Below are 15,303 nucleotides of genomic sequence, written 5' to 3' on the forward strand. Positions count from 1 at the left end.
TAACATATCAAACACATCAGACATACTCTGACCAGATGGATTGATTGTCTGTACATATAAAATCAGAGTCTGTACTTATCACATACAATGTGATATTGTGTCAAACCCATCAACGGCAAACATCTGCAGACTAGGGATGCACCGATAGGATTTTTGGGGGCCGATACAGTTTTAAACAGACAACTTCTGGCCGATACCGATATTAAACACTTGTATAGTTATTTTATTTCTGCATCCAATTATTATTACTGAACATGGATTGGATCTAATTAACATTCAACTGACCAACATAATAAGAGAGGCACAAATTAAGCTAAAACAAATATAATAAGACAGCATGACAACCTTCAAAGGTGTTTTTTGCTATTCAGCATTTATTTTATTAACAACATTAACTCATTTTTTTATGCAGTTAATTAATAAACAATTGTTATCGGCCTTTCTCGTGCTATTGCCGATAGTTTCAAATTCATCAAAAATCAGCCGATAAATATCGGCGGCCGATACATTGGTGCATCACTACTGCAGACTCAAGCCAACAGGCAGATAAACAACTTTTAACTTCGTTAAAAAGTTAAAGGCTCTCTAAGCGAATCTGCGAGACGTTAGTTATTGTTGACGTTTGAAACTGTTTTCAAACAGACGGAGCGTAGCTAACTCCTCCCCCTCCCTTCCGTGCTTTCATGAACGCGCCCAACCCCCAACCCCAAATCCTTTTTGTCGTTAATTGGCTGGAATACTTTGTTTTGTTTTGTGATGCTAGGTTTGGCCACTTGTTGATATTGCCGTTTTTGAAGCCTGGGCTGTCTACAGAGATGGCGTTTTTTTACAGTTTGATCAGCGGACAGGCAGCAAGCAGATAGTGAGATGTTTCCGGTATGTAACAAAAAATGTTTTATGGTCTAAAACGCTTCAATTCGCTTAGAGCGCCTTTAACTTAATAAAACAACTCATTGCAATGCTTAGTTCTAATATGAACAAAACACATTGAAGGTGTTTAGTGGACTGCACATTTTTAGATCAATTCACAGTTTTCAACTCCATTCAATTGGCTTTGAATTGGCTATTCCAGAAGACTAATTTCCCCCATCTGGAAAATGATGCTAAATTAATAGGATTGCATGTTCTTGGCCTCAATCCGGCTGAAAACAGACCCCTATATTAGAAAACCACACAGGACAGCAAAGGTTGTGTTAACTGTTCTCAGGCTGCTGGAGCCATTCGGACCCAAAGAGCAGTTCCGATTACTTTTTTATTATTATTTAAAATGATATCACTAAAATGTGAAAAGCAATTATAGTACAAAATGAGTAATATGTCAAAACATCTGACAGGTAGTGTATATTAATCCGATTTCACACAGATGAATAAATTAACCAATAGGGTGAAATGCAATTATTGCAAACACGCGGACGTATAAGAAAGTCAATACAAGTTCAGTATAAACTTGAGCATGACAAATGCATAGAAAATGCATTTAATATTTTATATATTTTTCAGTTTTCAATTATACTGGATACAGCAGCCCTTAGGCAGTGGTTCACTATGTCAAACGGGTGATATCATTTTGTTGAGGGATGCGCCTGGCACAGTGAGGATGTGAAATGAACCTTTAAGAACTGTGGACACAAAATGTAATACTTTTTCAAGAATTTTTTTTCATACTCTTTAGGTACTATGGGGAACAGTAATAAATTCAAGACCGTTTTTTTACAGAGGCCATAACACTGATTTACTGCAAGCCCTGAACAGCTACAAAAATCTGACTCCACACTAAATAAAACCTTATTCTGAGTATGACAGCAAAATGTCTGGATGGGTTTAAAGTACTAGTTCACCCTAAACCAATAAATCTGTCAGTATTTACTCATTCCCTTATATCATATTTAGGGGTCAAGCCCCGAAGGGGCGAAGACCCCTATTGTATTTGTTAGTTTTCTTATTATTATTATTATTATTATTCTTCTTCTTCTTCTTCTTCCGCCATTGCGGTCTATGGCAGCCCATAGAACCGTACGTAGGAAAGTTATGAAATTTGGCACACTGATAAAGGACAGTCCAATGTGTCTCCACAGCAAATTTGGAGTCTCTAACTCCAACCCTCTAGCGCCACCAACAGTCTAAAGTTGCACTTACGTTTTTGTTTATAACTTCTGACCCGTACGTCCTAGAAACGAAATTCTTGTTTCCTCTGATTCCTTGGCTCAAGACGATTCGACTGGACCCTATGACGTCATTTTCCGTCATGAAAATTTTTCCGCCATTTTGAATTATTCGTAAAACCTACTTTTGCGAACTCGTCCTAGAGCTTTTGCCCGATTTCCACGAAAATCGGTATGTAGCATCTACAGACCCTCACGGCAAAAAGTTATGGAATTCATGTCGATTCGCCAATCTGTTTGCGTAAACCGCGTCAACAAATTTTACGTAGAGTGCAAAAAAACGGATTTGAGGCTGTATCTTCGCCAAACTTAAGCCTATTGAAACGACACTTGGTACTTGTGATGCCAGTCAGGAACTGAGAGTGCATGCCCAGTTTCGTCGCAGCGCCACCTAGTGGTAAGACGAATGTTTTACACACCTATAACTTTGGCTGTGATCGACGTATTTTCATGGGACTTGTTTCCTTGGAGTCCTGAATAGTCGCCGAGTCCAACGATACCAAACATGCCAGAATTGGCCTTACGGTTAACCCTGCGCGGCAAAATAGCACTTAAAAAACACGCGCGAATATCTCCGCGAGCGTAATTCTGATCGACTCGAAAACATCATAGGAAGAATATTGCATTACCTTCTGAACAAAAAGTTCTATTGGCATTGTATTAAAATTTTCATCAGAAATGGCTGAAAATTGCAAAAAACGAAAAATTACCTTTAAATTTTGTGTTTTTACACATAAATGGCTATAACTTCGTAACGCAAAGAGATTTTTTCACCATATTTGATACGCTGATGTACGACCACAGTCTGAGGCTACACAAAAAAAATTGTATGGTTGCACCACTAGTTGGCCTTATAATTTAACAAAACCTTTGAAATCAAGCCACCCTATGGTCATACAACTGTTTCTTCACTAAACTAAAGTGTATAGTCATAAAACTAGCTAGATGTAACACAGTTATGATCTGAGGTTGCATGCACAATTTTGTCATTGCGCCACCTACTGGTTTTGAGATAGAATATGGCATTTTTTTGCCTAAAACTACTGCAACAACACATCTAAAACCATAAGTCATCATGGATTATTCCTTTCATGGCTTTGACTATAATCACTAGTGGATGTCCATTTACTCTCTAGCAACCAATGAGAATACGTTATCAACTGTTTTTGCAAGAGCTTTTTCTCTGCATCAGAACATCGCAGAGACATTGGGGTGGGCTCTTTTGACTCATTAACACCACTGTAACATTTTGTGAGCTGAGTATTGCCACTAGAAGCACCACTCATTTTTACGTCAGTGTTCTAGTTATCAATGCTCGACGAAAGAGAGGGAGAGATTTCACTAAATGAGAACAGCTTTTTTGCTGATAACTGTTATATTGTTTTTCTGAAATCAAGAGATTTTCCTAGGTACTTTAAACTGCTCATCCGAAGTCAACTTTACTTTCTGCTGTGCCCTTTTTTGGCTTGACCCCGGTGATTGCTGCTTGCAGCTATATTCACATTTACATTTAGTAGATGCTTTTGTCTAAAGCGACTAGGGCTGTCACTTTTTATTCGATATTCGAATATGCATTCGAACATGACGTGAAATATCCGTATTCGAACTATAAATAAACCATCCGGTTTTTTAAATGCCATATGTAGCGCATTTTTTACAGTAACACCTCGTAATAGGAAGGAGGCTGAGAGTGAGACCGAGGACGGCAACTGCGCAAGAGAGGGAATCAAATTGGACCAACATGAACCTAATGTGCATGTCAAGATAGAATTATAGTTTATGTAAAATGACATATTTAACACTGCTATAAGTGTTAAACATTATAGCAGAATAAAAAACTTGCGTTAATACGTTCGCATTATGAAATTAGCATGTATGAAGATTTCATAATTTTTACAACGCAATGTAAACTTTATATTAAACAACAACAGCATTTGTCTTGTAAACGGATTTGAAATGATCATGTGCTGACTGTCGCGCGTCACATGGACGACAGAGTCAAGTGAGATCTGCTTAACTCGGCGGTAAGTTTAATTTCATCTCAAGTATCAAAGGGTTTGTGCTCTCTATCATTGAAAACGGGCAAGCATACAGCACGCGCAGGGTTAATGTACTTGACACTGACGGCTCACAAACGCGCAGGATAGGCTATGTATGTGTCTTTGTTGTCAATGAGATTACTTCTCACAAACACGCTCAAGCGCGGGATATGTGTGCTTGTCAATGACGGGCATTAAATCCGCAGAATTCCGCGGAGTTTTCTGCCGAAATCTGCGGGCACGAATTCTGTTTGGGTCTGATTATATACTCCTGCTGCTGTTTAAGTTGTCACGTTATTGTTTGTAACTGTTCTGAATCGTTTTTTCATATATAAGTTTTGTATTCATAAGTTGATAACCTGCTGTTTCAAACATTAAGTAAAAAGGTAATCCAGACAGCCCAGTTTATGACTGTCACTGTTAATAATTTTGTGATTGAATCTCCATTACGGTGGGTTTTTGATAGGGGGCAGATATTAGAATATATTCGGATACATTGCATGATATTCGAAATCCGTTCGAATTTGATTTTTCTCAAAAGTGACAGCCCTAAAAGCGACATACAAATGAGGTAAGTAATAGAAGCCATTAGCACAACACAAGAACAGCAATACATAAAAAGTGCACTAGAAATAGTCTCATAAAGTCTAACACAGTATACATAGCCAAGGGTTACTTAGTTACATATAAGGCTAATGTCTTGTCTTTAAAGTTTGTATGCCGAAGGTCAGTGGACCAAAACGTTGATTTTATTAATTAATAAATATATTTAGCAAGCAATGATAGTTTGCAGATTGCACTTTTTATATTTTTTTTTTCATGTTCATCCAGCATAGATGCATGCAAAAGACACACACAATCGCAGGCCTTAAATTTCTCCTTACCTTCTCAACCCTTCCTTTTTATCGTCTCGGCTCAAGCACATATCTAGATGTTTATTAATGTGCTGCTCGGACACGCCCACTCCACAGACAGGACATTCCACTAAACACACAGAAACACAAATTAGACAAAATAATTACCTCTAGAAAGCACTTATCATTATATGGTAAATGTATACATAAGTTTATACACATTATCTCATAAAGCCATTATTATACTATATTCGAAATGTTTTAATGCAACAGAAATGTTATAGGAACAACATAGTCATTCTGACATTCTTTTTAAGTTTTCATTTTATATAAAAGTAGGAAAATGGTAAAAGCAGTTTTCAAGTCATTTTCATTAACATTTACCAAAAATATATGCTAAAATTGTTGGCTCTTAGCAACATCTGAACAATAATGTAAATCATGTAAACATTTCATTCATTATACAACTAATTATGTCCTCACATTTGGCAACAATAGGCTTAATTATGAATAATTGAGAACCACTGCAAACAGGACTAAAAAAACTGTGAAATACACTAATTATGTATTAAAAGAATGGTTCATCCACACATTATAATTTTATAATTTACTCGCCCTCATGTCGAACAAACCCCATAACTTTCTTTAAAGTTCTGAATTAAAACAAACTTTTTTTAAAGTGTTTTTGGCGTTCCAATGAAAGTGGATAGTGACTCCTTTTCCTAAGTTTCTAAAAGATGCAAAAGCGTTATGAAACTCCATTTGACTCTTCCAGTATATTTTATGTGTCCAGAAAGTATACAAATGGGTATGTACTAGTCGCCCAAGCACCATTGGCTGAACGTCTGATGCATACGGCACACTTAACTGAAAACGCTTCAGCAAATGCGAAGTTGTTCTCTGATTGGTTGATTAACACAGGATTTTCATGAGACGTTTGTGTTGCGCTCAACGGTTCGCCTTAAAACTAAAACCATCTAACTGAAGCATGAAGGTTGTCATATTTACATCTGTGACTATGCTTTTTTTTTTAAATATGCGAGGTTCATGGCATAAAGTCTAAAAGACGTTCAAGAGTTTTGCTTGACATTTTTGTTTAAAACTTTAGAGAGGTTCTTGAATGATGGTTGCACACCGGTCTGTTATTGTGGAGACTTTCCACTATCCTAAACATGAAGGGCAACAAAGCGAAATGGTCCTTGGCCATTTAAGCGTCCATGGTTCCCAGACCTTCAGTATGAGACATGTGGAATTATTTTATAACTTGAAACTTGAGAAAAGAGGTCACAGTAAACCTCTGTTTTGGTTCAGAGATCAAAGAAAGCCAACCTTATCCAGCGAGATTTTATTTGCTGTATCCATTATACAACCGCAGGCGTGGTGGGAATGTTTTTTACACAGCAGAATGCATGTAGCGAAGCACTGAACTGTTTAGACTCAAAGCTGTACTTTTTGAAAAGGTATCGCCTTTTCAGTCGCACCGCCAGTGATAGCTGGGATACATATTTAGACAATTTGTTTTAAAAGCATTGCGTTAGCCGAGCAAAAGGACCACACATACGGAATTATTTTTTTTTGTTTGAAGGCACTTTAAGTTGTGTTGCATAAAAGAATCTGCCAAATGTATAAATGTAAATATAATCTTTAATCTGCATAACCTCCATAATTTAGAAAATGTTTCAGAAACACAGTGAGCAATTCTGAAATGTACGTCACCTTTAACCGCAGTCTTAATGTTTTGTGACGTAGAAGGGATTTCAGATGTATCCATTTTCTCCTCTTTAATCTTTGCAATCATTTTCTCCACTTTTTCCTGCTTGATTCTGCCTGGTGCCTGAACAAATACCTCCATCGGTTCTTCTTTGACAGAGAAGTGATGTACCAGGCTTGTTTGGGCCCTTGACAGAGTTGTCGCAGGGGTCTTTTTCTGGAAAAACTGACTGAGGGTGGTCGTTTCATTTTTGAGACCTTTCTGTCTTGCTGCTTTGCCTTTGACCATGGCAACTGGGTTTTCAGGGGAGATGGGGGGTGATTCAAAATTTGACTGACACAGCTGTTGCCTGGAGAGATGAAGATACGCATGTTATTAAAAACAGTGTGAATCCTGAAATGTGACAGGCATACAATATCTAATATCAAAATTATTTAACATCTCTTCAACAAGATCAGTCACAGCTGATATAATTTAAAGAGACAGTAAGTAGGATTTACCCCCATCTAGTGGTGAAATTGTAGTTTGCTTTCAAACGAATAGTGCTCTCTAGCGCCTCGCTTTTCCAAATGCATGTTACAACTACGGTAGCCATTATGTACTTCCTTGATCTCCGTGTCCGTTTCAGCTGGTTCACGCGTGGAAACGCGTTGGTAGGCTAGTGCTTTTTGTCCCTCTCTGCTATTATAGTTTATCAATATGGCGGAAAGTAAAGTAAGTAAAGTAAAGAGAAGAAATTCTAAGCTAACAAAGAAAAGTCAGATCATTGGCAGAGGTCATTTGACACCAATGAGGACATATTTATGAATAAAGAAATTGATTTTGATTTATAAAACACTTAAAATCCTACTTACTGTCCCTTTAATTAACTGATAGACTTTGTTTAAGTAAATATACCCCAATCACCACAAATAACAAAAAATAAACAAACTTATATAGAAATAAATATAAAACACAATAGCTTCTTACGAACACAAAAATATTCTTTGACTGTATCTATTATTCATGTATCTGAAAACCAGACGATTATGAAGAGCTTCCTTAAGCACTAGTCAACTACTAACTCAAACGGAGTGGCTAATTTTGAAAATATGACATTATTTTAAGCAAGAAATAAGGCCTTGACACGCTCTTGAAGCCAGAGTATTTGAGGCCAAGGACTGGAAAGCTTGCCTGAGTCACAATCTTTATCAATAAGTGTTTTTGACAGCAAATGTGTGAGCATGCAAACATCACAGGTTTCCAACTGAGAGAAAGTGAGAAACGATATAGAGAAAAATACAGAAAAAGAGAGAAAGGGGGACAGGGATTTGTCAGTTTTGCAGCCTTGGAAATGTGGAAAGTCAACACACACATAGCAAGCATGTGAGGCCATTAGAGTGCCATAAAGTGGAGTCAATGTCGTGTGAAAACTCTACTTTCCATAGTGAAACGTTAATTTATTTGTCTTCGTCCAACTGTTAAGACAAGTTCATATAAATGCACACAATGACATGCACAAAGACAGAAAGGCAAGCAATCCCATCTGGTTAAAAATGGCAGTAACAAGGTGTCTTATTTTTGTCTGTATTAAATAACATGTGAAGATGTTTGTGTTCCTAAAAAAGAAAACCAGGAGACCGCTACAAAGAAAATGCATCTTTACATTTCATCCTGAGAAAAGACAGATGCCTCAATAAAGAAATCCAAGATACATAAATCCCTATTATTAAAATGTCAAAACGTATTATAAAATGCAATAAAACAAGAATGGACAAAACATGATGTGAATCTCCTTTGAATTTTAATTCAGAAATCTTTGTTTGAGCTCTAAACTAAATATAAAACATGAGAACTATATTGTATGGCGGAAGAGCACTTAGTTTGCAGTACTTTGACCTTGGCGCACAGAAAAATCATTGCTCCTGTCCTGACTACTCCCCCTCTCGCTCAAACATCCAATATTACTTTGTAGGCAAACAGACATATTTTTGGTCTTGCTTTGATCATTCTTTTAACTCAGTTCTTAAAGGAATAGTCTACTCATTTTCAATATTAAAATATGTTATTACCTTAACTAAGAACTGTTGAATCATCCCTCTATCATCTGTGTGTGTGCACGTAAGCGCTGGAGCGCGCTGCGACGCTACGATAGCATTTAGCTTAGCCCCATTCATTCAATGCTGCCATTTAGAGATAAAGTTAGAAGTGACCAAACACATCAACGTTTTTCCTATTTAAGACGAGTAGTTATACGAGCAAGTTTGGTGGTACAAAATAAAACGTAGCGCTTTTCTAAGCGGATTTAAAAGAGGAACTATATTTTATGGCGTAATAGCACTTTTGGGAGTACTTCGACTCGCCTGAAAAGTCCGCTCCCCTTCTCGCTCTCATAATGGGAGAGGGAGGGTGTTACTGCGCCAAGTCGAAGTACTCCCAAAAGTGCTATTACGCCATAAAATATAGTTACTCTTTTAAATCCGCTTAGAAAAGCGCTATGTTTTATTTTGTACCAACAAACTTGCTCGTATAACTACTCGTCTTAAATAGGAAAAACGTTGATGTGTTTGGTCACTTCTAACTTTATCTCTAAATGGTACCATTGAATGAATGGGGCTAAGCTAAATGCTATCGTAGCGTCGCAGCGCCCTCCAGCGCTTACGTGCACACACACAGATGATAGAAAGATGATTCAACAGTTCTTAGTTAAGGTAATAACATATTTTAATATTGAAAATGAGTAGACTATTCCTTTAAACTACAGGTGGAAATACCTGCCCAACAGTGGCCTGTAAAAAAAAAACTCCCAGACCACAAAAAAGCCATCAACTTTTGATCAACAAAGCAATTTAGGCCAGTTTGGCAAACTGAACGCACAAAGAAAACATATTACTGCGGTAAACCAAATACATTACATAACCATCCATCACCACATTCCAGCTGAGGTTTTAAAAAGAAAAGCAATGACTGCGATGTATATGACTAAGGATTTATAACGGCGTATACAATTTCAGAATAAAATCTAATAAGAATACCAAAAAAATAAGATTTATGTTCAGCAGCTTCAGATGTCACATGAAGCTACAAATATAAAATTTACATCAAGCCATGTCTTATGTTCTGAAAGTCATGTTGTGGCCGCATTCTAATGAAATAAACAATGGAAATGAAAAACAGACTATTTTACTGTAAACTTGATGGAGATCAGAGGGGTTGATATTCAGACCGGGAAAACAGTTAAATTAGATCTTCGCTCTGTTCTTTACACACACACCGCTTTATGTTCACATGTAATTACCATAAGATACTCCGCAAAACATACCACAAACAAAGAAATGGCACAAAAATTAAAGCAATGCTAAAAGCTATGTCTAATATTGAAGGCTATATCTAGATCAAAGACTTCAATAAATGTCCCAGATGTCCTGTCTTAAATGATGACACTAGTCTTTGACAGCATCACTGGGAGAAAACAGGAAATTAAACACTGTCCCATAATGCTCCTCTTTCTTTAGTCTGATGGCCATCTGAAACACCACCGTCAACTATATTAGACATACACCAGACAGACAACACTGACAAGATTAATGGCACCATAAAACACTGAATTAAAAACAGTTATCAGAAATTAAATCTAATATAGAATAATTTACAACTTTGAACTTGGACATTTTTTGATGTGTAAATATGTAACATACTTTCATCTAACAAGGTTGACATTGATCACAAAGCTTAATGCTGCAAACTTTCATTCACTTATTTATAATACTGTTTTCTAATCATTTACTCCTGCCAATTTGACCCTGTTCTTCCATTTAATGGGTTCAGGAGAAGAGTTTTCTATGAGTCTCCTCCCAAAAGTCAGTATCCCAGATTCTTCTTCAAAGTGATCTAACTGATTTTTATATTTCATTGATGCTGCCGGTCGAGGATCTGGGGGCTTTTTGTTTCTCAATGTCTTGAGTAAATCCAGTTTGCTTTCATCTTAAGACAGCAGTACACACTCACATGGAAATAACCTTTATCTCACAAAAGAAGTGTAGGCTGACAGATTTCCAGAAATGTTTTTTATCTGTTTCTGAAAAACAAAACTCCTTTACGTGCTACCATAATTTTAAGTTTTCTAAAGCAAATTAACAATAGAAAGGGTTATTTCAAATTAATAATTATCTGTAACATTGCTCTTTATGATCAATTAAATGCCAATGTAGGAAATATATATAGGCTTATATAGGGGTATGAAATTGCGACTAGTTTGGTTGCATATAGAGGGTTTTCACCGACGTCACGTTCTGGGCGGTAACCCGGATGCGCGGCCTTTGTGGAGGCACTCGGTGTAAAGAACTGAACGGAGTACAATGGAATATTATGCGCTTTGGATACTTTAAGTGAATGTAGACATGTCTAAACAACAGAAAACGCATCCAAGATGCAAAGGCATATAGGGAAGGACTTGGACCACAAGAAAAGGCACGATATTTCGAGAAATTACAATTTATAGGCGGTGCAGATCCCTACGAGCTCCCTCTTCTAGGATCCGTGACGACCCGGCGATTCTTCCTTCAGTTGCATATCCCGATATAAGTTAGTGAACTATCTAGTTTTCATGCAGAGCCCATATGTCAATGTCAGCTTTATTTATATATCAATATATTTGATAGCAATAAGCACAGTAAAAAATAAAAGCAATAATTGTTTTTACCATTTACAATTAAACATATTACTATCATTACAATAGAAAATTTGTTACGAGCAATTAAGCACACTGGCATTAAGGCATTGCAATTTGCAGCGCAAATTTTATTTGTGTTTAAGTATTTTGTGCATACACTAAAGTACATATTAAATACTCTTTAAATAAAGCACAACAAGTAGAAGCTTAATTGTTTTATACTTTATGTACTTCAATCATATTTCTAATACAATACTACTCTTTTTCCTGAGCTTTACCAACCACAAGCGCCGCTCCTCTGATAATTTCTTGCATTCCTTTCCCTGGTTTTTAATAACTTTTAGAAGTCGATAATAATCCAAATGTTTTTCTCAATATGTACTGTTGGTACCATCTCAAACACGGCAATAATTAACTATTTTCCTTGACGACGTTCGGCATATACATCAGTGTCTGCTCTGTTGTAATGCGGAGTGCCTCCAATATGGCGTCTTCCGCTCTGATGACGCGCCGTGAAAACCCTCTATGGCTGTGCAACCTTAAAATATATTTGGGAGCATTTGTGCGACTGCCCAATTGTTGTTGTGTGACTTGATTTAGTTTGTGTATGCTGTGGGCTGTGACTGGTTCAAGTGTTCTCTCCAGCGTTACATAACCAATCAAATTTCACTATTAATGAAGACCGCAGATTGGCTAATATGAGCTTCAATGATTCCTTTTCGCCGTGCTACATTGGTACACAAAGCACGGAAACGTGAAAATACGAACAGCGAGTATGAAGAGAACATCGAAAGATTTCTTTTGTAAGTCGACTAGTACAGCCAATGTTACTACTGTAATTGATGACGATGATCCGGATTCAAAAGCGACTTCACCACTGGAAAATAAGGCTTACACATTTCGGAGAGAGTGGGTTAAACATTTCGAGTGGCTCTGCTATGAAAATGTCTCAATGTCAGTTACTGTGTTAAGCTATAGAAGGCGTAGTGATATTAAGCACTGCCCAAAAATAGTCCCCTTGGTTACTTTCAATAGCAGGGGACTATTTTCAGGCACTGCGTGATATCACTACTTCTGCTGCAGCAATGTTACAGCAGCAAAGTCCTTGACTAGTACGCCAGAATTAGAGTATAGTCCTAGCCATATCTGCCTAGAAAATCACAACTTTTATTTTTCCATCGGACTTAGTACACAATGTAACAACAGAAGAGTCAAGTTTTAAATAGGAAAAATATCGAAACTCTTTGCTTATTTTTAGCGCGATGCTAATTGTCTAATCAGATTCAATGGATTATGCTAAGCTATGCTAAAAGTGCTACCAGATCCAGAGATCAGCTGAATGGATTCCAAAACGGTAAAAATCAAATGTTTAACTCTAGGGGAGCTGGGAAATGGGCATTTTCAAAAAAAGTGGAGTGTCTCTTTAAAACGTAATATAATTCAAACGGATGGGTAACAAAAAAAAAATGCACTCGCCCCACAGTTGTCATATAGGGCAAAATTAGCTATATGGACCAAAATCACTCTTTTAACATAGGGGTCCTTGGGAATTGACTTGATTTTGGAGCCAGCCTCTAGTGTCTCGTCGATGAATTGCAGTTTAAGTCACTTCTGTATTGGCTTTATCATGGAAATCAGAATGTTGCACCTCGGGTATACTGTGAAACTGTTAATTGTTTCATTCCTAATCCTACGTTGAATATTGACTAAGGCAGGGTTTTTTTTTACTTTTTCACCCTATGATGAACCATAAGCGAGGGACCCCTTTTTTTTAAATATATAATTTAATTACATCCACATTTTTATAAAGAAACATTTAAACTGTGTTAAAGAAAGCTAATTATTTACAAACATAAAAATGGCTAAACATAGACTTTTCACAATTTTTGCTTTATCTTTTATTCTTGAAATTTTATTGGTACCCCTTGGAACCTTCTAGGTGACCCCTGGGGGTAACCAGACCCCAGTTTGAAAACCCCTAGATTTCATGGACTAAATGCAATATTTAAATACATTTTAATATATTAATATTTCTTTGTATATAATAAAACGTTACCTTGCAGTTTGGAAGCTGTGAACTACATCGTCTAATATTCTGTTGTTTCTCAGATCTTGATCTGTTGTTGGCTGAAACAAAAGTAGACACAACAAAATAAAACTTTAAACTATCGCACTGGCAAAAATACAAAACACTCCCATAAGGACTAGCTGACAGGGAGGTCTGACAGTCATGACAATACTTACCGAGTTACAAACAGGGCACACCAACTTATAAGACAGAAATTTCCGTATGCAGAGAGAACAAACTGTTGAAATAATTTAAATGGGTTTAAATCAAACAGAATGCATTATAGAATTATAAATTGAACTGTGAGTGTGGCATAACGTTACTACTTACAGTTGTGTGAACATGCAGTCATCATACTGATGTTGAGAAACTCAAAGCAGATTGGACACCGAAGCAGAGTATCTACATTCTGAGGCGAAAAATATTAAAGAGCAGGGGGTAAGAAAACTAACAACTTGACACACAAATACAAATTCAATGCAACACATTTTATTATGAACAGCATTATGAAAATTATAAAACTGTAAGATACATATGAGCGTAAACTCACACAGTTTTGTTATAGGTTAGGTAAATAACAGATACAGCGTTACTGGTTTTAAAAAACAAAACAGTTTTGCACGTACTTTGAGGCATGACAGGTTCGGGGGCAAATCCACTTCACTTAGTTGAGCCATTGTGTCCAATTTCTTGAACTGTTAGCAGATTATATAAAAGAAAAGATGGAACATTAAACTATAGCTTTCTACTAGAGATCAACAATAAACTCCCGCGCATTGCCAAACGCTTCCTACCGTGACGTAACTTCCTGTCAAATCACGTAACGGCAAAATAAAAGCACGTTTTATAAAATCGATACAGATGCTGAAAAAAGAGGTTAAATTATCTTATTGTTAAATTATTTACAATCATTCACGATTTTCACAATAAACAGTACCGTCTATGCACAAAATATTCACATAAAATAAGAATATATAGACTTTCAAGCAGAACTGTTTTTTGCCGGATACAATAAATAAAATCACACACATCTCTTTTCACTTTCAACACAGTGTGAGTTGGCAGCTATAAAAAGCATCAAAGAAAATTTAGTATCTGAAAAAGATGTATTCTTTAAAGGTGATTACTTTTGTGCTCTTTAACACATTTCAATAAATTTTTCTCCTGATCTTTCCATGCGTAGCCTACCTGACTGGTAAGTAGCCATACCTATAAAAAACAGGAAAATGTGAAGTCAGCTGGTTTTATTATTGCTAAACAACCCCTATGGGTGATACGGGATTGATTACCCTGTCAAAGATTTTACACAGTAATGAGCAGCTGACCATACATAAACCTATGTACTCCTTCCGGCATTTATTTGGCAAAATTTCTTATGAAAATGTCAATCAGAATCCTGTCAGTGTTGTTAATGACAAATGAACGGATACATTACTGTTAAAAGAAATAGAAAACTGAGCGTAGTTTACTTGATAAAAGCATAAGAAAATCTTATTTAAAAATAAACAAATAAAGTGCCATATTGTGACTTTTTCACCACCAACTATGCACAGTCATGAAACTCATTACATGCAAAAACTTTTGTATATAGGGGAGAGTGGGGTAAAGTGAGACATTTTTTACATTTGCTCCCCTCTAAGCGAGCTAAAATGATATATCAGTCAAATTTACACATTTCCCATTAATTCAGGATGTTTCCTAGCTATGGAAATTACCAGAATGTATTCAGGACGAAGAGCAATGAAAATATGATTGTTTTAAAAAAAGTGGTCTTGTGTCTCACTTTACCCCAGCTTAGGGGTAAACTGAGACAGACCA

The 15,303-nt window shown here is 36.5% G+C and overlaps 1 protein-coding gene across 1 annotated transcript in view; it reads right to left on the bottom strand.

The window, feature by feature from the left end:
- Positions 1-14,288, bottom strand: part of rad18 (RAD18 E3 ubiquitin protein ligase) — a 48,311-nt gene extending 34,023 nt beyond the window's left edge. Inside the window, exons 1-6 of the mRNA XM_065279857.2 lie at positions 14,112-14,288; positions 13,816-13,894; positions 13,662-13,723; positions 13,474-13,544; positions 6,772-7,115; positions 5,086-5,185 (exon numbers count right to left, since the gene is read on the bottom strand). Of these exons, the coding sequence (XP_065135929.2) occupies positions 5,086-5,185; positions 6,772-7,115; positions 13,474-13,544; positions 13,662-13,723; positions 13,816-13,894; positions 14,112-14,162 (707 nt within the window). The 5' untranslated portion in view covers positions 14,163-14,288. The remainder of the gene's footprint in view (positions 1-5,085; positions 5,186-6,771; positions 7,116-13,473; positions 13,545-13,661; positions 13,724-13,815; positions 13,895-14,111) is intronic.
- Between the last annotated feature and the right edge of the window lie 1,015 nt (positions 14,289-15,303).

The sequence above is a fragment of the Paramisgurnus dabryanus genome, chromosome 7, assembly GCF_030506205.2.
Source record: "Paramisgurnus dabryanus chromosome 7, PD_genome_1.1, whole genome shotgun sequence".
NCBI classification, from domain to species: domain Eukaryota; kingdom Metazoa; phylum Chordata; class Actinopteri; order Cypriniformes; family Cobitidae; genus Paramisgurnus; species Paramisgurnus dabryanus.